The sequence below is a fragment of the Primulina huaijiensis genome, chromosome 13, assembly GCF_012295235.1.
Source record: "Primulina huaijiensis isolate GDHJ02 chromosome 13, ASM1229523v2, whole genome shotgun sequence".
Lineage (NCBI taxonomy): Eukaryota > Viridiplantae > Streptophyta > Magnoliopsida > Lamiales > Gesneriaceae > Primulina > Primulina huaijiensis.
This window is the reverse complement of record NC_133318.1, coordinates 17,808,372-17,834,865: the sequence shown is the minus strand read 5'-3', so window position 1 is coordinate 17,834,865 and position 26,494 is coordinate 17,808,372. Positions and strand designations below refer to the sequence as shown.

The following is a 26,494-nucleotide window of genomic DNA, read 5'->3' as shown; positions in this document are numbered from 1 at the left end:
ATAATATTAATAAAATATTAAATCTCACAAATTATCTAACAAAATAGTCTTGGTTCGAGTTCGGTTCGAAAAGATGTTTGAACATTTTTGAGTTTGGCTCAAATCCGTAAATTCGAGAATGAATTAAATATTTATCGAATCGGTTCGAAAAATTCGCGAACCAACTCGATTTGTTTAGAATCCTAATATGTACGCACATGTGCCCTGTCATGTAAATTAGGAACAATATTCTTATTAAATGAATTAAAATTAGACTTATTTACAAAAATTAATACATATTTGCATAAAACTAATGCAAAATTTAGAATTTAAAGTGGCTAATTTAAGTAAGCGGTAGCGTTGGTCTTCGAGGAGAGAGGCAATTTATTATTGAAATGGTAAGTCTACAGCTCCTCCCTGGCTTCGCTTCTCTTGATAACCCAATCTTCACGTCAGTACATTTCTCCACCCCCGCGGCCACCAATTTTTGTGAATCGAACCTTACCCGTCCACGTTCTCTCTCAAAACCCGCCAAGTTCGTGTCTTTGAACCATAATAGAAGAGCCCAGATTCAGACCCTTCATTGTAACGGGTCCAAACAGGACACCAAGGAGACCGCGGCCTTTGACACTCAAAACGATGGTAATGGAGGCGGAGGCGATGGGGGCGGCGGAGGAGATGACGAGCAAACGGGGAATGATAGTGGGATTCTTCCAGATTGGCTGAATTTCAACTTTGACGATGCCAAAACTGTTTTAGCGGCTCTCGCCATTTCGTTGGCCTTCAGGTCGTTTGTGGCTGAGCCTAGATACATCCCATCTTTGTCCATGTATCCCACATTTGACGTTGGAGATAGGATTGTTGCTGAGAAGGTTATTTCTTTAGTCTTATTCGTTTGCATTCGTTTCTTGCTAGTGCTTTATGTCTTTGTTTATATATATATGTTGGCCTGAATTTAGACCATACGGGAATCAAACAAGTTGGAAAAACAGTTGAAAGCATGAAGACTTGAGTATAGTGATAACAGTAACGAAGACTTGATTTCTATCAACTGGTGTCTGAGGTGCTTCCCATTTGGCACACGATTTTATCCTTTTGTATAGAGTGAATGAAAGCTACAGAGCTTTCAACTTAGATTTCCCCTGCCTATTGTTCATCCTTAGTAATCCAGGAGAACATAGACAAGAAATAACCATAGTTCATGATGAGATGCTAGGCAATATGGACTAGTGGTGGTGTAACTTCGTGATCAATGTTCTAAAATGCGCCCTAGGCGCTAGGCGGCGACCTACCGCATCGATAAGGTGCTAGGCAGCCAGCCTAAGCGCCTGGGCGCTCCTGGGCACGCCTGGGCTGGCCTGGACATCCTTAAATAGGCCTGATTTGTTTTGAAAAAAATTGTTTGGGGTTTTAATATTTTGAAGCCCAATTAAAAAATTAAAAGTTGAAAAGAGGCTGCCCTAAATCTAACGCAACACCTAAGTAATGGAGAAGCCTAATGGGAAATATTTCTTTTTCCATCTTGTGGAGCAGCAGCGATGTCTTTCTTCTATCTCTTTTTTCTTTCGGTTTCTTGCATTTCTTGATTTATCTGCCTTTGCTACCTCAAGTACATGAAACAGATTTGAAGAATTTTCATCACTGATTCTAATACAATTTTATCAAGCAACTTCCTTTGGTTTTATCGTTATCTCAATCTCTTCGTTTCAGGTGAGTGTGAAAGTCCTTGGTACTGTAGAATCCGATTAGCGGCGTCTAGTGCCTAGGCGCTGGTCTGACACCCGACTAGTGCCTAGCGAATTTTAGAACCTTGTTTATGATAGATTTATATTCGTGGCTTCTAGAACTACCACTCGTACTACTCAAGATGACTCCACTTCGCTATTAATCTATTACAATTATACTTCTGACATCCATCCTTAATTTTTAAAATGGATTGTACTCATGTGATAGCCGAATTTTCCGTGGAAATTAGTTTATTTAGTGGTTCTTCTTTTTGACCTTTGGTATTAACAAATATCAAATGAATTTCTCCATAATCTACCAGTTTCCCGGTAAAATGACACAAGGTTCTTTAAATTTCATTGGTGCACCAGAGGCTGGATTTTCTTGATAGCAGTAGCCAGCAGGGGAAATGTTATCACGGTATTACTGTGGGAGCTGCAGGCTTTTGTTGTAAATGTTCTAGGATTCTCTGATAACTAAATCGCTTTGTTGGTTGTACTCAAAAAAATATAAATATCGAACTTGACAATATGGCCATTTATGAAAATGAGATGAAAATATTTTTTAAAATTTTTATTTTTGAGGTATAGGATAATGTGATTGATATATGTTTTTTTTTCATAGGAATATGAATTAAAAAAACGGAGACAGATATTGACCAAATTTTCTCCAACTTTAGAGAAATATCACTCATTTTCTTTGAACTTCAAACTTATCAACTCATATCCCTTGTGGTGTTCGAAACCTAACTTGTAATTGAAGGTTCTTTTTCTATGTGCGGTTTTAAGTTCATGCTGGATAATCAAGTAGGTTGAAGCTTTTTCTTAAATTGTTTTAGTCTCGGTACCATTATTTGGTCTTTTTTTAAGGAGATCATTATTTGGTCTATTTCGGATTTTTTTATGGTGGGTTCATGTGAAGATATATATCGAAGAGAGAAAAAAATACGATACAAAATTTACATGGTTCGTTCATGAAGGTATACATCGGCAAGAAGGCTTAAACCTTTTTCAGTATTTCTTAATTTAGAATACAGTTATCTCATGTTTGTTTTGATGAAACGATTTTGGGATGAGTATCAAAGAAAACCTTTTATCCACAATTCATGTGCCTTTAATAGGTTACAATTTTCGATCCAGCATTGCCTGATTTTTATTGCTAGTTTTGCATTGGCGATGGAGTTACTGTGTTGTACAAGTCTCGATGTTTTATCCCTAAGCCAACCTCTTCAGACCAAACTGCCATTTTATACTTACATTTATCTCAACTTACAGGTCACATATTATTTTCGGAAGCCTTGTACCAATGATATTGTAATTTTCAAGAGCCCTCCGGTGCTTCAAGAGGTTGGCTACACAGATGAAGATGTCTTTATTAAGAGGATTGTTGCAAAAGAGGGTGATATTGTGGAGGTGCTATTTAAAAACTTTGCTCGCGTCATTTGCCCTGTAACTTAAATCCATTCACTTAAAACACTTTGGAACTGTTGTTTGACATGATCTCCTGCGCATCTAAAATATTACGGGAAAGAAATCATTTCGTTGTTTTCCTACCATTCAGGATCAATGAGAGTTAATCAGCATGCTACTTTTGGTATTTTTATCGTTTTGAGATGAGAATGGAGAATGAGTTAGTCAAATCGTGACTACATGGTTTATCTGGTTGATTTTTTTGGAGATTTTATGAATAATGCACCATCATTATTGTAGTAAAATATCCCAGATATCTTGTGGAAGTTTATTAGATCTCCACAAGATTCACATCTTGTAAGATAAGCCATTGTCATTGTCATTGTAATAGAAGCAAAGTTAGAAGGTATGTTGGATAACGCCTCAAAATCTTTGACAACTCTCAGCTTTTGAAATTCGATTCTTAATCTTGTTCTTCTTTTGAAAAGTATCCTACCATGTGTCTTATTTACAGCAGCTAATTGGTACTTCTAAACAAATTTACCTAGTGATTCGTTAATTTCTTATATTATTGCTCCAGACTGCATATTTGTTCATCTTATTTTGGCTTTTCTAATTGTCAATCCCATACCCTTTTGTTCCAATCTTGAGGGAGTTCATCCCTTTTTGCGTACAACAAATTCCCAATCCAATATTTTCTTCTCCTCTTTCTCAAAGGTTTTGTTACTTTCAAGACTATAAAGTTTGTTTGCCTTCTAAATGTTTTAAGAATGTGAATGTGTGCTGTGTTTTTTACTTCCTGATTATGCAGGTTCATGATGGGAAGTTGATTGTTAATGGCGTAGTCAGAAATGAAGACTACATTCTTGAAGTGCCTAAATATGAAATGACAAAGATAGTGAGTTCAGTTTTCCCGATTTTGGCGTGCAGATCAGGCAGTTTATGAAATTCTGCGACTCCCTTCTTTTCTTTTAATGAATGATAATAATGGACAAGCAACAATGATCGAAAAAGCACAAGGGCATAATTTTTTTTTTTTTAATATCAAAGCATAATGGAATCATTATTCAACTTGGTGAATGTTCAATCAGTTTTCTAATGGCCTTTTTGGTGCAGCTTGTACCGGAAAACTCGGTATTTGTGATGGGGGATAATCGAAATAACAGCTACGACTCGCATGTCTGGTAATAGTTGATTTCAGTGAATTTTGGATAGCAGTTAGTTGTATATATGGTTACTAGTTAGTTATGTTTAGAATTTGTGTGGTAGGGGACCGCTTCCTTCAAAGAATATAATCGGGAGATCAGTGTTTCGATATTGGCCTCCTACGAGACTTGGTGCCACTGTTCTCGCCGAAGGCTGCGCCATTGACAAGCTGGAAAATAGGAGCGTAGCTGCTCAATGATCAAGCTATGACCACTCGCACGCCTGTTCATTTATGCCTTCTCTAATTCGTTGAAATTTTGTATCATGTGGAGACCTTAGATTTTCATCATTAATTTGAAGGCTTACTATATGGTCTTATCATCTGCGTAAACCCGACCACGGTTGATGCCGAACCGATCCATTGAACTGATAGTTCTGGTTTCAAGTCCGATTCCAGTCAATAGTAGGTCTCGGCTAAGGTTAAGGGTCGACCCTTGATTTTTAAAAAGATTTTATCAAGAGTAATTATATTTAATCTTTTAAATCTTGTAATGAATAAATACAAATTTCTTTGAAAGAGATACGAGTTCGAACACGTAAAAACCCAAAAATCCTCTAGATCCCTTAATCTTGTAATGAATAAATACAATTTTCATTTTGTTCAATATATTACCTCCTGAGATAACAAATCACAAAAGAATTTAACACCCGACTATATATTCATATCTTCATCTAATTTTGATTCTTGTTTTTAAAGATGTGAAATAAAAATTGATTGGATATTCTTAAAAATTTAAGTCGAGTACGAATAATTTTATCTTTGAAAACCATTTGATTGTCGACTCTCATGCCTTTTTGATCACGAGATTATAAGACAATGTTTCCAATCACTAAAAAATTGATTTTTGGTTTTAAAAAATCAATTTTATGTGTTTCTTACTGAAATGATGACAAAAAATTAGTATTAAAATAATTTATTTATCAAACACTACCCATTCTGATTTTTAGTTATTCATTTTTATTTTCAAACATCATTAATTTCTGATTTTCCTTGCTTCTTCATAATCTATAAATTTAATAAATTGTACAAAAACATATTTTTTTTTCAAATACTCTCTTCCCTAAGTTGTGTAACACAACTCAAATATTAGATTTTTTTTAAAAATTATTATTTAAACTTTATTGCATGCATTTTAAAGAGAGAGTTTAGTTCTTAGTCTCCTCTTTATTCCTATGCTTTTATGTTCGGAACTTTTGACTACTTTTAGGAATATATATATATATATATATATATTGTGATGTAAGTTCAACAGCTCCACCATTGATATTTCAACAGTAACAAATATTTCCACTAACGATAGTTATAATGATTAATGACCAAATCAAGCCTAATTTATCAATATATATAATTAATCCTAATTAATAATCTCTAGCCAGGATGAGGCTAGAATAAATTAATCAAAATCTCATTCATTTATTATGTTTTGTTTCTTATCACTAATATTTATCATATTATAAAACTAATCTCATTTGAGCCATGCATCTTTAAAAATTCTCACTTTTGGGGAAAATATTATTTTAATATGATACCATAAATAAGAGATCATGCATTTTTAGTAGGGGTGTCAAAAATGAATCAGATTTTTTAAACAATTGTTTATTTTTTGTATTAAAAAATACTTTAAATTTTCTACAAGTTACTTTTAAATTTATGAATTTATTCATAAATGAGGATGTTTGATCAAATATTTATTTTTGAAAAAAATTATTGAAATTTATTTTGACATGCTTGGAAATTTTTTTTAAATTGTTATTGATCTCATTAATTTTAATCATGTAATATTTATTTTGTGTGCTTCTTTTATGGAGTAATTAATAGTTTACACAACTTCTACTCTTAAATTTAAATATTTAAATCCACAAAACATAATTATCATATATTTAGGAAATATTTTGTTATTATGTGTTTAGATTAAAATATTAATTATGTGTTTTTACTTTTTATTTAATTATTTTGTTAAATAATAAAATAATAATGTTTGCTTACTTGCATATTAAAAAAATCATATATATTTTTTTAAAAAATCATATCTTTTAAAAGAACTTTTCGGGTGGGCCGGGTTAAGCGGGTTGGTATAGGTTCGTGTTCATAGTTCTCGAGTTGATGCGGGTTCGAGTTGAGAAAATTTTTGAATTACCCATAATTCAACCCGACCCACCCTAATTTACACCTACTTTTTACACCTCTTCCTAGATCAAATCCCTGTATATTCATTCCATTTATAAGTTGAATTCGCAGGTTCTTGTAGCCCAATGTTTCCTCAATTTTAAAGCGCACACACAATATAATATAATACATGAGAAATGTTTTTTTGTCCGGCCAGTACCTTATTCAGTTTTGAGTTTTAGTCTATCAAGTTGTCAAACTTTGGTTGTGATACACAAACTTTCAATTTTCGTTTATATTGGTCAAATTGCTGACATGATATATGACAAGTCAGAAATATTTGATGTAATGTCAGCATTTTTCACTACCACGTCAACAATTAGATCAAAATAACCAAAATTAAAAGTTAGCGTATCAAAACCAATTTTTGAACAGTTAATGAACCAAAACCCAAAATTAAACAAGTTAGCAGAAAAAAAAAACTATGTTTCCTATAATATAATATAAAGTTTATTTATTATGGTGGAATAATATTCAATAGCTCAAATTTTTTAGAAATTATTTTTTAAAATAATTTATGGTCGGTGCATGGTATTTACGCAGCAAGTATAGTTTTATGCACGTGTACAATAAAAAAAAGGGTTTAAATAATGTTTAGCACGTAGTATCCTATACTAAGAATTTTTAAAGTCGATGAAATTCTTTTAGCACTAAATAATAACGCCCACCTCAGAGAACTCTTGCAAAGTTTTATTTNCGCAGGGGGCATCCAAAAAATAAGAGAGGAGGAGTTGAACGATTGATGGAATTACTTAGTAGCGACGTCGATCCGAGTGAATAAAATCAGTGAGTAATTAATTACATTTATTCTTTATCGATATATATTGATCAGTTACATGTGTTGTTTTCGGTGTGTATTCAAGATTAATTTAATTTTTTTCTTTTTATAATTTGGGTTAGAAATCGTTTTGGTTCAATTTTCGTGTTAAAAAGATCTATTGAATTGTGAATTTTAGATAAATGTACTCTCAACTATAGTTTATCGTTAAAATCTTGACATGTAAGTTGTCATGTCATGTGTTTTAGTTAGTCAGGTAACTTGTCAAAGTTTGGTTTTCATACAATAACTTATATATATTTTTTGGTCTTTGTTTCGTCTGAAATCACTAAATCTACCAAATATAGATTGATTTATTAGACTAAAATTGTAATTTTTTTAATAATAATTTTAATCTTTACTCTAAATGTATATATTGCTAAAATTAACCTAATCTTCAATTTTAAAATGGATATGGAGGGTATTTCTTCTATTTATTAAGAGAAATTCTTTATGAAATATGAATTTTAAACATCAAATATAAACTTTAAAAAATAATCTCAATCACAACTAAAAGCAGAAGAAATCAAATGAGAGTTTACTTTCCAAACTCACAAACCAAATAAAAAACAATATCCTATAATCTTAATTTAAGTATAAAATAATATGAAAAATGTATTTAATTATATAATTATTTTAACAAAACTTTCATTTGCCGTTATATTTATTCCGTCGCTAGATTTTCAAATCGTCTGGAAAGTTACCGTCGCTAGCCATTTGTGACGGTTTTTGAAAAACCTATATAATCCAAACCGTCGCTAAATGGAGCGAAACCCGTTGCTAATTTGAGACGGTTTTGACCATAAACCGTCGCTAAATTCTATAAATATATATATATAGAGTTAGCGAGTGAGGAATTTAGAAATGGCCATTCATGCATGTTTTCACTTTAATAGAAAATATCGTTCTCTGCTGAGTTAACTTAGGCAAAAAAAAAAGGGGAAAAATTAATGAATGTGATTTTATCCTTATCGGGTTCTTTATTGAATTCGTCTTTTTTGTTAAGTCACTGTATTTGAACAATAATTCACCAAAAGGTGGTGTTGATTGAAATCTCGATCGACCCAACGCTTCGAAATCTACAGATCTCCTGTTTAAAGCAAATCAATAATGGGATCTGCTACTGACCCATTAAAGCAAAAAAATTCAAATAGATTATGATAATTAATATTAACTAAATGTTTTGATTTTGTCATATTTATATGTATTTGAGTTGTATAGATATTTATCTTGTAAGACAGTCTCACAGATATTTATTCGTGAAACGGGTCAACCGTCATCATATTTACAATAAAAATAATACTTTTGACGTAAAAAGTAATATTTTTTTATGGATGATCTAAATAAATATCTGATCATAATATTGACTTGCGAGACCATCTACATGAGTTTTTATGTAGAAATTAATGTTATAAACCCATTATTTTATAAAGGGTCGGGGATAATTTATTATATTCTAACACAATTTTTAAGATACGATCATGAAAATTACAATTATATACTCTCATATCTCTTACCCGAAAAAATACCTTTATAAAATTATAATTTAAACTATCCCTACCTCTTCATCACTTCTCACCCAAATTAAACCACCACATCTACTTTTCAAATTCCTGTCCGAATTAAAACGATGTGGAGGTAATCAGGTCACACCTTAGTTGACTGCTGCTACGTGATGCAAATTGATTCATCTTTAATATGTACTTAACTATCTCAAAAATAAACAATATATACTTTTCTATCCAATATTGTTTGATAATAATTAACTGAAATATTAATTAATGTCAACAAATTCATTTTGATCATGATGATGGAATCTTTATTAAAAAAATTGGTCATGTTTTATCACTACTCACCAGGCAAGAAGAATATTCTTGTTTTAAACAACATTACACACACACATATACACACACATACGTACAGTTTTGACGTGTTGTCCAATCACCATACCAACCAATGAGATGACACTCATATATCTTTATAAGTGTCACTTCATTGGTGGATACGGTAGACACACACACACACACACACGGAAAGTTTTGTTATGTTATCACTATCCGTGCCTACCTCTGTGCCAAACAATGAAGCGACACTCACATATTAGATATACAATTTTGATATGCTTCATCACATCTAATAGGTGACCGTCACCTCATTAATGAGCACAGAGATGTGCACGGTTGGTGAGCAGCATATCAAAAACTATATATATCATGAATTGTTTACACACTAATAAACCTCAGAATAGTAATGTTATATATAAAAAAATAGATAAGTGGACAAAGTGATATTATTATATATAAAGATATATTGATGGAAAGCCAATTAAACTTTCTTAATTGTAAGTGCATGCCATATCTTTACTAGCTTGAAAGAATATTATACGATTGCACGCAAAATCTTCATAAAGACAAAGTGACCAAAGCAAGCTTGAAATTGCCATAACCAACTAATTAAAAGCAAAATAATAGAGCAAGAAAACGCCTAAAAGTGGAGGGGGTCATATTCATCTTTGTTGAAACCCTACTTAATCACAAAAGAAATATCATGCATTGAAAGAGTGTCCCCCCCCCCCCCCCCCCCCCCCCCCCCCACCCGTACAAATAATGGATTGGCTGTGAAGGTAGTGGAGGCTACCGTCCCGTTGTTTATACTTGTAAAGGTTAGGGTATGACTATGAACTTACGGGCTGAAAAAAGTGTAAATGGTCAGTTTAGTCGTCTTTATTGTCTTGTTTTCTGTATTATTATTTTAACTTGTCAAAGTCGGGTCTTAGTTCTATAATTTTGCATTTTGTTGGTTTTTAGTCATATTTCGACAGATTGCTGACGTGACATCAAACATGTCAGCAAGACAATTAGTTCATATGCAAGACGGTCGATATCGTGCTAAGCACTATATGCATATACTATGATTGTACCTATACTAACCATGATGTTACCCAAAATTATCTCCATTTTTATCTACTAATTAACTTGTCATATTTTTGAGTTTTGATTCTCTAAATATTCAAAATTCTGTTTTGGTGCTCTAACTTTTATATTCTGGCTATTTTGGTTCAATTGTTGACGTGGTATCGATAAATGTAGCAATTTTTGGTGCTACATCAGCGATTCCTGACGTCATGTTAGCATTTCTCGATATCACATCAACATTCTAACAAAATATGACTACCAGCGACAAAATAAATTCAAAGTTAGTGCACCAATACCAAACTTTGAAAATATAGTTAAAGAACCAAAATCCAAAATGTGACATATTAGTGGATCGAAAAAATTATTTTTGCCTAATATATAACCCCACTTAAAGTTTGGTAGGGCTATAACTAACAAAGGAAAGATAAGTAATTTGATTTTATGATGTGAGAAACGTTGCAATGAATTATACTAAAGTTGAACCACTAAAAAAGGAGTGCAAAAGTTGTATTTTTAGTAAAGTTAAATTGAACTACGTACGTTGTTTCCATTTCTGGGGCCACCTTTATGTTAAATATCATGTTTACAGTTTATAATATATATATATACAATCGGACTATTTCCAGTGCATAGGTGAAAAGAAAAGGTTTATATTATTCCAATAAACACTAAATCCCATCATGTTAATTTCTGTTAACAGGGAAACTGATACATTGTCTTCTCTACGGAAGGAAATATCGAAAGAGAAAGGGAATGCGATGGCCAAGGACGAGAAGAGAAGAAGTTTCTTGACTATGATCTTCAGATTCTCCGACCGGGTAGACGTTTTGCTGATGTTGTTGGGCACGTTCGGAGCCATTGGAGATGGCATGTCCACAAATTGCTTGCTGGTTTTCGTTAGCCGCCTATTTAACAGCATGGGTTATGGTAAATCAAAAGATGATCAGAATAATAATGGGAATCAGTTCATGGAGGAGATTGATCAGGTTAGCTAGATTTCATATATATTCATTTCATTAAACACACACACACGTACGTATATATAACTCACAACTTCGGTTTAATTTGTTTGTTGCTTATTTTTCTTAACAGTGCAGTTTATACTTCGTATACTTGGGGATAGTTGTGATGGCAGTAGCATTCATGGGTAATTTTCTCATCAACTAATATGAGATATATATGTCAATATATATAAGTTTAATATACAAATAGAACCCTCGATTGTTTGTGTGTGTGTGTGTGTGTGTGTATCCAGTTGTTTAATAAGTTTGATTTATTACTATTATTCTTGTTTCACATAATATTGAATAGAAGAAGAGTGATTAAATATATATAAGCAATGTTTATCAGTATATAAAAATCTTGAAGTTTGGTTATTTTGTATTAATGATTGCTGCAGAAGGCTATTGTTGGAGCAAAACCAGTGAAAGGCAGATCTTAAAAATCCGTTACATGTATCTGAAAGCTGTTCTTAGGCAAGAAGTGGGGTTTTTCGATTCACAAGAAGCTACTACTTCAGAAATTGTCAATAGCATTTCTAAAGATACTTCTCTTATTCAAGAAGTTCTCAGTGAAAAGGTACTTATAGTATGTGTGCGTTACTTTTTCTATTTAGGTCTACATCTCCAACATTTTTCGAAACCACGTCGGGCTTAGATTAATCCAAAATCGAGATAGATCCTAGCCATTATGGGAACAGTCCTACTCTCATTACACCTATCGGTCTGACTAAAATTCATTCTTAAGGCCATCTCCAATGCTGCACCAAATAACTGCATGTTGCTTTTGAATGTTTAATGATGCGCAAAAAGAATCAAAGAGATAAATTTCTTGCTTTAGCCATATTTTGAGTCTGGGATCCATTGTTTTTATTTTGTTAAAACTTTTGTATTTTTTTTAGTTTTGGTAATGCTATACCATGAATTTCCTGAAGTTTAAATGTGTTAAATGTGCACCCGAAAGGAATTCTTCGGCTTTTAAAGAAACAGATTTTAATATATGATCAACCGATTATATTACATAGAATGATATAATATATTGGGCACAAAGTTAATTTTGAGATGTGCCAAAATTATATAGTTGGAAGAAAGGAAAATGAAAGTGTAATTTCTCTACCTGCATCTGCAAATCATTTCATGGCATTTCATGCAACTTAATTACATATAGCAACCAACAAAATAAGCAATTAGCAGGGAAAATTCTAAAATCACTCTTGTATATAAGTTTGTTTGTGTAGACTTTTTTTCGGGAAAATTAAGATTTTGATCATGTGTAAGTTGGTTTATTTTGAATTTTAGTCTTATAACTTATCAAAGTTTGATTTTCATTCAATAATTCGATTTCTTTTTTGTTTTGGTTTTTTTTGTTCTCCCGAAATCACTATATCCAACGAATATTGTTTATTTGACATCGATGATCTTCTTCGTGGCTTATGTGACGATAATAAAACATATATTACATATATTAAAATCTACCTAAGCAAAATGAAATGATTTTTTCCTCTCGTTTTGAAAAACCGAGTGTCGTTCTAGTTTATTTTATTTAGATGGATTTTAATGTGTGTAACATATGATTTATTTGCACCATATTAGACACGTAAAAGAGAATCATTGCAAAATAAGCAATATTATATATCACGAGTGGCTCGCGAACATCAAACAAAATAATTTAGACTTGAGTTCAGTTTGTAAAAAGGATCACACGTATTTGAGACGGCTCGAACTAGATAATTTCAAATAGGAATTAAATAATTTTTGAAGTGGCTCTACAAGCTGTTAGTCGTCTCGATCCGTTCACACTCCTGTAGGGATCTCTACTTATACGTGACAAATAGGGTATATATATAGCAAGGTGTAGCAATAGGGGTTATTTACTTATTTCTCTCTTTTGTGTGCATGTGGCCGCAAAAGTCCCTCAAATGATTTTTGTCTCTTCATATTTCCAAGAATAAACAATATGTTTAAATCATATAAACTTTTAAAATATGAATTTTCTATACATAATTATCCAATTTTTTGCCAAAAAGAATTCAAGTTGATTGAAACTCTCAGTGTTTTCGGATTCAGACTTGTTTGCTTGAATGAAAAACACAAACGACAGCAAATTCATTTCCATACATGCAGGTGCCTATATTTCTGATGAACATGTCAGTGTTCATCTCAGGACTTGTATTCTCAGCCTATTTCTCTTGGAGACTGTTTTTGGTAGCATTTCCCACAATATTTCTCCTAATAATTCCTGGGATACTATACGGAAAATTCCTTCTCCACTTATCCAATAAGAGCTTCCAGGAATACAGTAAAGCAAATGGCATTGTAGGGCAGGCTTTGAGCTCCATCAAGACTGTGTATTCATTCACAGCCGAGAGAAGTATTATTCAGAAATATTCATCCACATTGGATCGCACGAAAAAGCTCGGACTCAAGCAAGGAATCGCGAAAGGCCTTGCCATTGGAAGCACGGGGCTTTCTTTTGCGATATGGGCTTTACTTGCTTGGTATGGTAGTCGTTTGGTCATGCACAAAGGCGAGAGTGGAGGAAGAATTTATGCAGCAGGCCTTTCATTTGTCTTGGGTGGATTGTACGTATGCCTTTATTTTTCACGTTACCATATGTTATTGTAGCTATTCAAATATTTTTAGTGTTACCTACACTGCAGTCATTCATAATATCTTGCAATATTATTGTGTGAACAATAAATTAAAATGTGAAATTCATGGTGCTCGGCAGAGCCTTGGGGGTGGCTATACCAGAAGTGAAGTATTTTACAGAAGCATATGTTGCAGCATCTAGAATATTTGACAGAATCGACCGTATACCTGAGATCGACGGTGAAGAAACAAGGGGGCTTGTCCTAGACAAGATACGAGGTGAACTCGAATTCGAACATGTCCTGTTCACATATCCTTCACGCCCAGACACTATAGTACTTAAGGACTTTAACCTTAAAATCGAAGCGGGGAAAACTGTAGCTCTTGTTGGTGGAAGTGGGAGTGGAAAATCAACTGCCATCACATTGGTACAAAGGTTTTACGATGCTAATGGTGGTGCTGTGCGTGTTGATGGTGTGGATATAAGAACGTTTCGGTTGAAGTGGTTAAGAGAACAAATGGGATTGGTAAGCCAAGAACATGCGTTGTTTGGGACATCTGTTAAAGAAAATATCTTGTTTGGGAAACTTGACGCGACCATGGATGAAGTGGTGGCAGCAGCAACGACAGCTAATGCCCATAACTTCATTAGGCAGCTTCCAAATGGGTATGAAACTAAGGTGAGATTTTTTAGAAATTTTTGGGTATGAATATGATTTTAGCCTTCCCCACTTCATCATTTTGTTACTAACCTTCATATTACATCTCTTCATATTTTAGTTCTTATGTTAACAGAAAAAAACTGGGCATGATCATAAACTTACTAATGTGAAAAAACAAAGAAAACTTGATACTTGATTTGTGTTTAGGACTTTTGACAGATTCTAATTTTGAGTAGTTTCATTATAGATGGATAACAACCATGTGTAACACATAAGAGGTTTTAGCTCATTAATTTTTTATACATGATTAACAAGTAGATTTGCTGATTTCTTTCCATCACAAGCGAAACTCATAATCGGTGGTTACCATATATGTATAGGTTGGAGAAAGAGGAGCATTTTTGTCGGGTGGACAAAAGCAACGGATTGCTATTGCTAGAGCCATCATTAGAAATCCTGCAATTCTTCTCCTTGATGAAGCAACAAGTGCACTCGACTCCGAATCGGAAACACTGGTTCAAAATGCCTTAGATGAAGCCTCTATGGGAAGAACAACACTGGTAATGTCTTTTTTCCATTCCCCCCCCCCTACTAAATCAAGGATGTAAGGATTGGTCGACTGACCTCTTTTATTAAATGTCATCAGGTTGTTGCCCATAAGCTCACAACGATAAGGAACGCAGACCTGATTGCAGTTTTAAGTAATGGATGCATAGTAGAGATGGGCAATCACACTGATCTTATTGACAAGAACGGTCACTATGCACAACTGGCGAAACTTCAAAGGCAATTTAGTGCTATGGATTCAGAACAAAGCCTCGAAAGAAATATTTCTTCGCTATCAAGAAGCAGTGCAGGTAAGAGAAGCGCATCAAGATCAAGCCCTGCTCTTTTTGCTTCGCCATTTCCAATCGACGACAATACCCCTCCACCACCATCTTACCCCGCACCATCCTTTTTAAGGCTTCTTTCCTTAAACTCGCCTGAATGGAAACAAGGATTTATGGGCAGCCTTTGTGCCATCATTTTCGGTACAGTACAACCTGTTTATGCATTAACCATAGGTGGCATGATTTCCGCCTTTTTCGCCACCAGTCATGCTAAAATGCAAGCTTCTATCGAGAGATATGCTCTGATTTTCTGCTCTCTTTGCATCGTGTCCATCACGGTAAATCTCTGCCAGCATTACCATTTTGCTAGAATGGGCGAGTGCCTGACTCAGAGGGTAAGGCTCAAAATGCTCGAGAAAATGCTGACGTTTGAAACAGCATGGTTCGATGATGAACAAAACTCGAGTGCAGCATTATGTTCGAGACTGAGCAATGAAGCATCCATGGTGAAATCCCTTGTTGCGGATAGACTTTCACTCTTGATTCAGACGACAACAGCTGTAATAACTGCAATGATATTCGGGCTAATCATTGCTTGGAAGCTTGCACTTGTAATGATTGCAGTTCAACCGTTAACAATCTTCTGCTTTTACACTCGAAAAGTTTTACTGTCAGCCATGACAAGTAAATTTGTCAAGGCACAGAGTCAAAGCACACAAATCGCTGCAGAGGCCGTATATAACCACCGAATTGTGACTTCATTTGGGAGTATGGAGAAAGTACTTCAGATTTTCGATGAAGCTCAAGATGAGCCAAGGAAGGAGGCAAAAAAGAAATCTTGGCTAGCAGGAATTGGTATAGGGTCGGCTCAGTGTCTAACTTTTATGAGTTGGGCTCTAGATTTTTGGTACGGGGGGAAATTGATCAACAGTGGAGAAATATCAGCTGGGGATGTATTCAGAACATTCTTTATATTGGTGAGCACTGGGAAAGTTATTGCTGAAGCTGGAAGCATGACTTCTGATCTAGCCAAGGGCTCTGCTGCTGTAGCATCTATATTCGAAATCTTGGACCGAAAATCTTTGATTCCTGGTTCTTTTTCTGTAAGACATCTTCAACTCTAAAAGTTGTATATGATACATATCAGATGTTTTGATTAAGATGCCATGGAGCATTAGACAAAGAACTACATGTGTCAATTGTAATAATGCAAGTAAGACTAAAAAACAAGATGGGAGAGGGGTAAAATTTTCATTGTTCAAGCGCCATTTAACTTGAATTCTTGAATTAATTTTTACAGTTGCATTTTTTTAGGCTGAGGATGGCAGTGGAGGAATGAAGTTGGAAAAAATGACTGGTGGTATAGAGATGAAAAGGGTGGATTTTGCATATCCAGGGCGACCTGAAACACCCATACTGCGTGATTTTTGCTTGGAAATGAAACCGGGATCAAGCATTGGACTCGTAGGGAAGAGTGGCTGTGGAAAATCGACAGTAATAGCCTTGATACAGAGATTTTACGACGTGGATCGTGGTTCGGTGAAAGTTGATGGAACAGACATAAGGCTTCTGGACATTGAGTCATACAGAAAGCACATGGCACTTGTCAGCCAAGAACCTGTCATATATTCAGGCAGCATCCGTGATAACATAGTATTTGGAAAGCCTGATGCTTCGGAAAATGAGGTTCTGGATGCTGCAAGATCAGCCAATGCCCACGAGTTCATCTCGTAAGCATTTAACTCCTGCAAAACTTTATTTCAACAAATTAGAGATTGTGAAAAAAATATTTGCTTGTCTGGATTGTTTCTGTGCAGATCATTGAAGAACGGATATGAAACCGATTGCGGTGAAAGGGGACTGCAGTTATCAGGAGGCCAAAAACAACGAATCGCAATTGCGAGAGCCATAGTTAGAAATCCAACTATATTACTACTAGATGAAGCAACTAGTGCACTTGATGTTCAATCAGAACAAGTTGTGCAAGAAGCATTGGACCGTATCATGGTTGGAAGGACAACGGTTGTGGTCGCGCACAGGCTTAATACGATCAAGAATTTGGATTCGATTGCGTTCGTCATGGATGGGAAGATAATAGAGAAAGGAACCTATAAGCAACTCAAGAACAAGAAGGGTGCCTTCTTCAATCTCGCCAGCATTCAAAGTGTAGCACCACGTCCTGAGTAAAACTTGCGTTAAGGACCAAGATGTGTCATATCCTTTTTAAGAGTTTTGTATGATTCCCGGTAACATAATAAGTAGTTTTCTTTGTAATAAACTTGTTTTTGAATCCCGTGAAATCTATTTCATTACATAAATGCTTTTTGAATGCTCATATTATGGAAGATAAGGAGAATAATTTTTTCTTTGCTTGTGGGATTACCATGACTAATGACATATTTATTTTCCACAAAAACATATATGAGACAGTCTCACGAGTCAATTTTATACAACATGTAATCTATTTTGAGTCACCTATGAAAAAATATTAATTTTCATGTCAAAAGTATTTCTTATTATCCTAAATATGAAAGTGATTGACCCGACTCACGATCTGTAAGATCGTCTTACAAGAGACTTATTATTTGTTATGATAACAATAAAATACTACTTGTATTGCTAACATATACACACACATATATTTTTTCTGAACGAAGAATTTTTAAAAAAAATATAATTTATGTTTTCAGCTCGATAAAAAATAAATCAAATGCTCATCCAACGGTATTGCTAACATATTTAATTCAGGGTTTGGTGGATCATAAAAGCAGGCTATTGGATTGTTGGTATTTCGATAAAGCTGCTTGTATCAACCAATATTTTGATATAATTAAAAAGATTATCTAGATAAAAAGAAATATCCCACTAAATTTATAAATGACTACTTTAAGATAGTGTTTGCACCTTATAAAAATAAATTATTATGAATTTTTTTCACAATCTCTAATTTGTTGAAATAAAAAAATAATTTTAATATAAATTAAATTAGATTATAAATATATATAAAAAAATTTAACTTGTGATATAGTATGAATTAGTTTTTGTGGACATTCTTACATCATTGTAAGATGTATACGAGGAACTTCAATGTAACATAACGTTAACCTGAGAATATACACCACACTGGTAATAGAAAATGAAAAGCAGAGGTATTCTCCGAACTCCTCGCCTTCTCTCCACCTGTACTCTTCCCCACGCTCTTCTTCTTCCACATCTACGTACATGCATCATCTTCATTGACCGAGAACAACACAAATACGCATACGCGTATCTGTACGAATCGCATTTTTCTCGAAAAACTTTGAATCCCATTATCAATGGCCTGCAAATCTTCGCTTTTCGTGTATTCTTGCCTTTTCATTTCACTAATTCCCTTGAATTCATTCGTTTTTTCGATCCCGGATGATTTTTCAATCATAGAATATGACTCTGCGTCTGCGTCCTCCAAACTCTTCCGGGGAGATTATTCGCCGCCGTCTCCTCCGCCGCCGTCTCCTCCTCCCCATCCGCCGTCCCTCTCCTGTGAATATTTGAGGGGTGTGGGCTCGCTTAATACCACATGTGAGCTCGGCTACTCCTTGAATTTTGAGAATGATATTTACGTAGAAGGTAGCGGTAATTTGTTTATTCTCCATGGGGTGAGTTTAGCGTGCCCCAAGTTTGGCTGTTCTATTGTGATTAATATAACTGGTGAATTTAGATTGAACCCTTTTGCCGAAATTGTTGCTGGCTCCGTGTTCATTGTTTCCGGCAATGCGAGTTTATTAGGGGGCTCCGTGATTAATGTTACGGCACGGGCGGGTGAGCCACCAGATCCATCTACCGGTACACCTGATGATTCAGTAGGGGGCGGTGGAGGGCATGGAGGAAGGGGTGCGAGCTGCGTGATGGATAATAAGAAACTGCCGGAGGATGTGTGGGGTGGGGATGCCTATTCATGGGAGTCATTGGATGAGCCATGGAGTTACGGAAGTAAGGGCGGGACCACGAAAAGGGAGGAGGATTTTGGAGGGATTGGGGGTGGGAGGATTAGGATGGAGGTAAAGGAATGTGTTGAAGTGCGTGGTCAGCTTTTGGCTGAAGGAGGGGATGGCGGCATTAAAGGAGGAGGGGGGTCGGGTGGCAGCATTTATCTCAAGGCACAGAAAATGTAATCCCGCTACAAACTCAACCTAACTTTTTGCTAATCAATCTGAATTTTTGCGTTATTTGCATGTCAATTCCTTATGCTTGTATTAGCTTGCCTTACATGGAATAGTTCAATAGTTATTTTCATCTCCCGATTACTCGTACAGTCGAATACAAACAAAAAAGATTGCTCACCTCTTTATCCATGTGAACTTGGAGAAGTGCATTTGATAGTATTATTTATGTGATTCATATTTATTTTGCATGTCGTGTTTACACTATGATAGAAACTGGTTGTTTATGCTAGTACGATCGCAAATAATCCATTGCAATATGATCAAACCAAGCATTTTGAGCTTGACAGGAACTGATCAAAGATAGCTGAGATTTTGTCAGGATAAAGGTTCTTAAGAGTGTAGATCAAATAGCTAATGTAAGGCATATCTAGTTCTTAATGGTCTATTCTCATTATCCAAGTTGGACATGTGTGATATCTATGTACCAGCTCGAGGGATATAGTTAGCATGTGCATAATATATATAGGATTTGCTGTATTATACATAGGATATTAGTTGTCTAATTGGTTACATAGTAGATTTTCCTGGAATATGTTGTTTATACATTGTTTAGACACCCTTGAGATGTATGAAATTCATCCAACCAATTCATCAATTCATACCAATGATAAATTTTAATGGAACCAAATTAATTTCTTATAGTCAATACTAAAACGGTTGTAAAGAGCTAGAAGTGTAGAACACCTAGATTACTTTTCGAGTATTGAGTGTTTAGTTCGTGGAATTATCCATACAATGCTAATGCTTGGAAGAACTTGGCTTTTGAAGAGTCTTTTCATTGTTGGGTGGTTGTACTCTTAATCTCACTTTTTAGCAATTCCATATGCTCGAGTCGTGCTAACTATATCCTTTGGTTGATTAAAATTTGACGGAGAAATATCACGATCCCTGTTGATGTAGCTCCTAAATCAAAGTGGATCCCTTGTCATAAGTCCCCTTACCCAGCCGAGACTTTCAACTGGATACTGCAAGGACCATGCACGAGAAGAGATTTTCTTGTATTCCTAAGTAGAGCTAGAAAGAACTAAGAAGCAAGCCTGTCTTTTCTTCTGAACCTTAACTAAACATTCACCCATGGTCCATCCATCTTGCACTTAATTTAGAAGTGAAAAGCATTAGAGATTTCCTTAGAATGGTTGTGGTTGTGTTGTGGATATTTTTATTTTTCATCATCGTTGCTATTCAATTATCTTAGAGATTTTGGTACTTGGTAGTTCATTGCATCTTTTGGTCGATTTGGTTTGAGCGGAACAAAAGAATTTTCACACACATTAGTGTCCGGACGAGGTCTGGGAGAAGATCAGATTCAGAGTTGTGACTTGGACGACTAAGCTGCCAGAGTTTAATCACCTGTTTATCTCAGATCTAGTTAGAGATTGGAAATTTATATGCTATTGACGACAGTGTAGTAGTAGTTCCTTTTCTTTGCGGTGTGTTTTGAGGATTTCTCATCCGTTTTATTGTAACTTTTTTCTAATATATTCTAATAATATTATCGTTTTCAATATATAAAAAAATTATCTTAGAGATCAAATGTGGGAAAAATTTATAGCAAGGTAGACCTCATTTTCATTATGAAGCACGTAAGGTGCATTTGCAACTTATTAGGCTGATGTGGTATGAAAGAGCTATGAATTTTGAGAACTAGGTGTAGATCATATCCATGCATACGAGGAGCTTGCTCTTGCTACTTTTGCTGAAGGGAGATCTGTCAAAAAGACTTTTTAATGAGAAAATCTCGAGTTGTAGAAACACACAAGAAGCCTCTCCCAATCAATTTTAATCCTAATGAGGTCAGGCCAATTTATTTGTATCCTTGACATGTAATCTTACCTTCGACATTATCATTGCATACGTCTTACTCTAAGAAGTGGAGATAGGGAATAAAGGTTTAACTAAAGACTTAAACCAGGTTTACACCGAAATTTTTATCGACACCATGTTTACTTTGGAAAAAACAATTAGTTTTAAGACTTCTTAAGAAATATTTAGCAGATTATGGGACTGAAATATGTAATTTAATAGTTTCATTTGGTTTCTTGTTTATTGTTGTGAAACATTATTGAATAAAAGTGTTTTGCTTGTCATTCAGCTTGGATGTGTTCAGAACTTGGCCAATTTCTGGATCCTTTAGCTAGATAAACAGCATTTGCTTCTCTTCTTAAACTAGCATCGGTTGCTGAGGTTGGGATTGTCTGTCTCTTTTTAGTGTCTTTGATGGCCATGATAGAAGTTTTTGTTAAATGACCTACTCATCTAAAAGCATAAGCAAGCAGATGTTTGATAAATGATATCCTCAAGTCATCCTTCAACATGCATGTCGTATTCCCTCTCCCTAGCGTTAAATGCTAAACTCTTTATTTCGAACTCATAAGCTTTATGGCTTAGACCACCTTATTTGAAATTTTAAGCTTGTAGACATGTGATGTGAGACACTTAATTTTTTTTATTTCTAAAAGTAATGTAATTTTTTTTGGGGCACAGGATAGGAAGTGGCATGATATGTGCTTCTGGAGGTGATGGATTTGCCGGAGGAGGTGGAGGAAGGGTTTCTGTCAATGTTTTTAGCAGGCATGATGACCCCATATTCTTGGTCCATGGTAAGGTTTTTATTAACACAAATATTGAACAAGTTCATACTTGGTGCCATCTGCAATTTTAAATTGAGTTCGAGAATAATTATATGTTATTTGATATTGATATGACAAAAGTGGCGATTTTTGCATCTAATATAATATAGGGGCATTAAGCTAATAAGTCATACGATGAAGCTTTGGGAAAGAAGATTAAGAAAAGAAAATAAGGTGACTGAGAATCAATTTGGTTTTATGTGGCGCCTTTAAGGTCAACGATGGAGGATATGGCAGAGCGCTGCGAGAAATTATGTGGACGGTTTTGGTAAAAAAGACACAAGAGTAAGATATAAAATATATTGAAGTCATCAAGTACATGTACAAGGAGGTAGTGACAAGAGTCAGGACCTATGAAGGATTAACTCAAGACTTTCCTACAAAGATAGGGTTACATTTAGGATCTACGTTAAACTCTTATCTTTTTACACTTTTCATAGATGAACTCACCAGACATAATCAGGATATGATGCCTTGGTTCATGTTTTTTGCAAATGACATTGTCCTGGTGGATGAGACTCGTGAAGTAGTAAATGGCAAGCTTTGAACTTGGAGAGAATCATTGTAAGTGAAAGGTTTTTAGACTCAATAGAGCAAAGACAGAATACACAAAATTTAAATTTAGCAATACTAGGATCAACAAGGCAATGATTAAAATAAGAGGTTTCTAATTACCGGCAATGAGACCTTTAAGTATCTAAGATCATTTTTACAAAAAGATAGGGGGATATAAATTTATCACATAGCGTACAAGTAGGATGGTCGAAGTGAAGAAGTGCATATGATATTTTGTGTGATCGTAAAGCACCCTTAAAATTCAAAGGGAAGCTTTATAGAACAACGGTTAGGTCTGTATGTTATATTGATAATGGATCCGAATGTTGGGAGGTAAAGTGGACGCATGAACAAAAGATTAGAGCCACAGAGATGAGGATGTTAAGGTGCATGTGCGTACATATAAGAATGTATATGCTATGAAACGAGCATATTAGAGAAAATGTTGGGGTTGCGCCTAAGCTTGATATGCATGATCTAAATATAGATAAAGATAAAATAGGAGACATAACACAATGGCGTAGGAGGATTCACGTAGCCCCCTACTTAATAGGATAAATACTTGTGTTGTTGTATATAATAAAGATACTAATGCACTAATTTTGTATCATGGTGAACTGTAGCTGCTTTTCTGAACGGGCTAGACCCTGGAAATATGTGGTTTATTAGTCTACTCGTTCTCTTCCACTTTTGGCATGCCAATACTGTTCCATTCTTAGATTGGCATTCTTATGACTATTTATTTGTTGCTTTTTGACAGGGGGAAGAAGCTTGGGCTGTCCAGAAAATGCAGGTGCTGCAGGAACGTTCTTTGATGCAGTTCCTCGAAAACTTATCATCAACAATAACAACATGTCTACAGCCACTGATACTCTTCTTTTGCAATTTCCTAACCAGCCACTTTGGACAAATGTTAATATTCAAAATCGTGCTCGGGCTTCTGTTCCTTTGTTGTGGAGTCGTGTTCAGGTAAACAATCTTAGAGTTTGATAGGTTTCTCGTAGAAATTTTTGTCTAAAATCTTGTGGATTTTACCTTCCATTATTTTCTTCATGATGATTATTGTGCTTTCTCTTGTTCCAACTGCAAAAGCTATTGGATGATGGGTGGGAACTCGTGTTATCTCGGTGCATTTAATATTTAGGTCGTCTATTGAAAATGAAAGAAAGTTTCTTTCTTCAAAAAAGTTTCTTTCTTCAAAAACAGTGAAACATGCCTAAACAGTGGAAAACATGAAGTATTACATTGATGTGAGATAACCCTAGAGTGAAAAAATTTTGAAAATGCTCCCTCCATCGTTCAAACCTCAATCTATCGGATGCTTCCTCTGTTCAATCAACAACTTCATTTCCTGAGTTCTGTCGATCGGCCTTACCTCAGTTACCCGCGCCGACCGTCGGCCGTCGGCGGCATCCACTTCCTCTTTTTTTCTCGCATTCTTTGACGGAAATGCGTCGCTCCGTGCTTTTATCCTTAATGGCAGTCATATCGGCTTTTTATATTCTCCGACTACTTGGGTCCTCCCCGATTTTAACTGAACTCTTTTGAATTTCTACCGCCTTTTTATTTGCCAAAAATCTACCAACCTATCCGATAGCCATTACAGTATCCACAGCAAAAGCATCAGTCATGAACAGAGGGATGAATCGTAATAGCTTCAGGGAAGCTTGTGAGGTTAAAATAGAGCAAAAACTGTTTCTCATAAGCAATGGTAGGAGGGGATTTTCTGTATGTGTGATGGAGAGAACTAGAAATGCAAGCTATGAGTTGGAAGTGGATTTCGAAAGTTTAGATTGGATATTGAAGAAATTATGGGAATACATCAACAATCCTCAATCATGTCCTAAGTTTAATAGATTCAGAGGAAGAGAAGCTGTAATCTCTATGCAGAAAATTATGAATGGACGAGGAAGTTATCTCGAAGTCTCCAAAATTGTATGGAAAGGAAAGAGGCAGCGTATCATCATACCAAGTGGCCGTTTTGATTGGGGCTGGAAAAGGGTGGCATATAATATGTCCATATTTTTGAAGACAAGACATGATTATGGAATGCGCATTACTGATGGAAGGAAACCTATGGAACAATCAAAAAATATTGCAAAATTGTGGCCGAATCCAGCTAAACAAGGGGATACAGACACTGATACATATGATCAACTACCACCATGTTTGGTTAAAGATTGAAGTAAAGCTCTTATCATCTCAAGAGAATGTGTCAACACATCGTGGGATTTGGTGCGCCTCACTCTTGGGAAGGCGGTCCAGAGGAGGGTTGAAATATTTCCATTTCAAGCCAACAAAGCAATATGGTGGCCCCACAACGAAGAGGATGCCTCATTTTATCTGAGAATGAAGAAATGCTTTCTGGAAAAAAAAGTAACTTTGACATTTGAGAGATGGAGGAGCAAATCAATTGTGAAGATGATGTGTTTGAATGATGTAACAGTTGGGTGCGATTATTGGGATTACCGTGGGACTTATGGACTACTGATCTCTTTAAAAATATAGGGGAGCAATGTGGAGGATTGTTGAACATTAGTCAAGATACTATACAACTCAAAGACTTGTCAGCGGCAAAAATAAAAGTGGTGGGACTTGAAGGCGGGTTCATCAAGAGCAATATGAAGATCTCAACTGAAAGAGGACCTATGGATATTTGCATTATAGTGGATTCTGTCAACATAGCAGCGTATGAAACTTATGAAAAAAGATCTTATGCTCAAGTGGTGGTTAACGGAGCCAGAGTGTTGGCGGGATGGGGTACAGCGACAAGATTCAAGGGGAACGCTAGCTACGAAGCACCTAAAAGTACAGATGGTATAATGGATTCGGAAAAACTCAAACATCAGCAGATAACAAACAAAGGAGGAGAAATTAAGAACAAAGCTCACAAATTGAGTTCGGATTACATGGGTCATTCCAAAGGACTTGAGAGTGAGGGCACATTACAGAATTCAGATGGAAGAGGTTGTGCTTCTGAACCATGGCATCGAGAGCGGCAAATCAAGATTCTTAAGAAATTAATGCCGAAAGCAGAGGGTGATTTTATGAAAGGGACTATCCACAATACGGAGGAGGAGATCAGCCCAAAATAAAGAAATTTTGAGTTTGTTTATCAAAGAAAAATTCTGAGGCAAAAAAAACAATCAATTCAATCCAGACAGCAAGGAATTCCTAACCATACACTCAACGAGGATGGGGTAAAAACAATGGGAGGGGGGGGCTGAGGAGATTTGGGAACACAAATTATTAAAAGAAGAAATGGATGACAACTCGGATGAAGGTTGCGACCACAGTGAAGGCGACAGTCATATTTCTGAAACTTCAGATGAGTCGACTCCGCATTCAGTGGATCTCGAAGATTTAGGGGACTTTTTTGAATTATCTCCGAGGAAGGGTTCCACTGTACCCAAATCTATTCATCTTGATCCAAATTCTTTTTATTCTACTCCTGTGTCAGTATCAAATGTTGGGTTGGTGAGAGGGGTAGAGAATAAAGAAGGGGTGAGAAATTCACCATTAGTTGAAAAGTCGGGTATCTCGGGGAACAATTCCTTAGGGCAGCAAGTTATGAGTGATGCAGGCGGAAGATCCGAGGGACTCGATATGATGAATAATGAGTGGGCGATCGAGAATGAGTGTCTATCGAAGATGGGTGTGGAAAAAGTGGATTTTTTGGAATTACAGGTAGAGAGGAATGAGGGTGGCAGACAACGGTGTATGCTCAGAGACATTGCGAGGGTTGAGGATGTGAAGATATGAAAGTTTTTTCTTGGAATATTAGGGGTGAAGGCTCAGCTAGAC

At 35.4% G+C, this 26,494-nt stretch overlaps 3 protein-coding genes across 3 annotated transcripts in view; all 3 read left to right on the top strand.

The window, feature by feature from the left end:
- The first annotated feature begins 330 nt into the window (after positions 1-330).
- LOC140991653 (chloroplast processing peptidase) lies at positions 331-4,637 on the top strand. Its single transcript, XM_073461741.1, has 5 exons — positions 331-851; positions 2,979-3,116; positions 3,925-4,011; positions 4,230-4,297; positions 4,383-4,637. Exons 1-5 carry the CDS (start codon positions 375-377, stop codon positions 4,516-4,518), a joined length of 906 nt encoding a protein of 301 aa, XP_073317842.1. The 5' UTR covers positions 331-374; the 3' UTR covers positions 4,519-4,637.
- A 6,205-nt stretch (positions 4,638-10,842) lies between these two features.
- LOC140991652 (putative ABC transporter B family member 8) lies at positions 10,843-17,682 on the top strand. Its single transcript, XM_073461740.1, has 9 exons — positions 10,843-11,204; positions 11,311-11,365; positions 11,618-11,796; positions 13,341-13,798; positions 13,948-14,488; positions 14,851-15,030; positions 15,117-16,403; positions 16,615-17,030; positions 17,118-17,682. Exons 1-9 carry the CDS (start codon positions 10,899-10,901, stop codon positions 17,485-17,487), a joined length of 3,792 nt encoding a protein of 1,263 aa, XP_073317841.1. The 5' UTR covers positions 10,843-10,898; the 3' UTR covers positions 17,488-17,682.
- Positions 17,683-18,405: 723 nt separating this feature from the next.
- The window catches only part of LOC140991526 (uncharacterized), a 32,242-nt gene continuing 24,153 nt past the window's right edge, over positions 18,406-26,494 (top strand). The window contains exons 1-3 of the mRNA XM_073461515.1: positions 18,406-19,450; positions 21,990-22,105; positions 23,451-23,659. Of these exons, the coding sequence (XP_073317616.1) occupies positions 18,618-19,450; positions 21,990-22,105; positions 23,451-23,659 (1,158 nt within the window). The 5' untranslated portion in view covers positions 18,406-18,617. The remainder of the gene's footprint in view (positions 19,451-21,989; positions 22,106-23,450; positions 23,660-26,494) is intronic.

Excerpts from the sequence above, each read along its gene's own strand:
- LOC140991653 (XM_073461741.1), top strand. The coding sequence starts at position 375 with ATGGTAAGTCTACAGCTCCTCCCTGGCTTCGCTTCTCTTGATAACCCA. Across the intron at positions 3,117-3,924 it reads AAGAGGGTGATATTGTGGAG|GTTCATGATGGGAAGTTGAT; the intron begins GTGCTATTTAAA and ends CTGATTATGCAG. Across the intron at positions 4,298-4,382 it reads AGCTACGACTCGCATGTCTG|GGGACCGCTTCCTTCAAAGA; the intron begins GTAATAGTTGAT and ends TTTGTGTGGTAG.
- LOC140991652 (XM_073461740.1), top strand. The coding sequence starts at position 10,899 with ATGTTAATTTCTGTTAACAGGGAAACTGATACATTGTCTTCTCTACGG. Across the intron at positions 11,366-11,617 it reads GATGGCAGTAGCATTCATGG|AAGGCTATTGTTGGAGCAAA; the intron begins GTAATTTTCTCA and ends TGATTGCTGCAG. Across the intron at positions 17,031-17,117 it reads AATGCCCACGAGTTCATCTC|ATCATTGAAGAACGGATATG; the intron begins GTAAGCATTTAA and ends GTTTCTGTGCAG.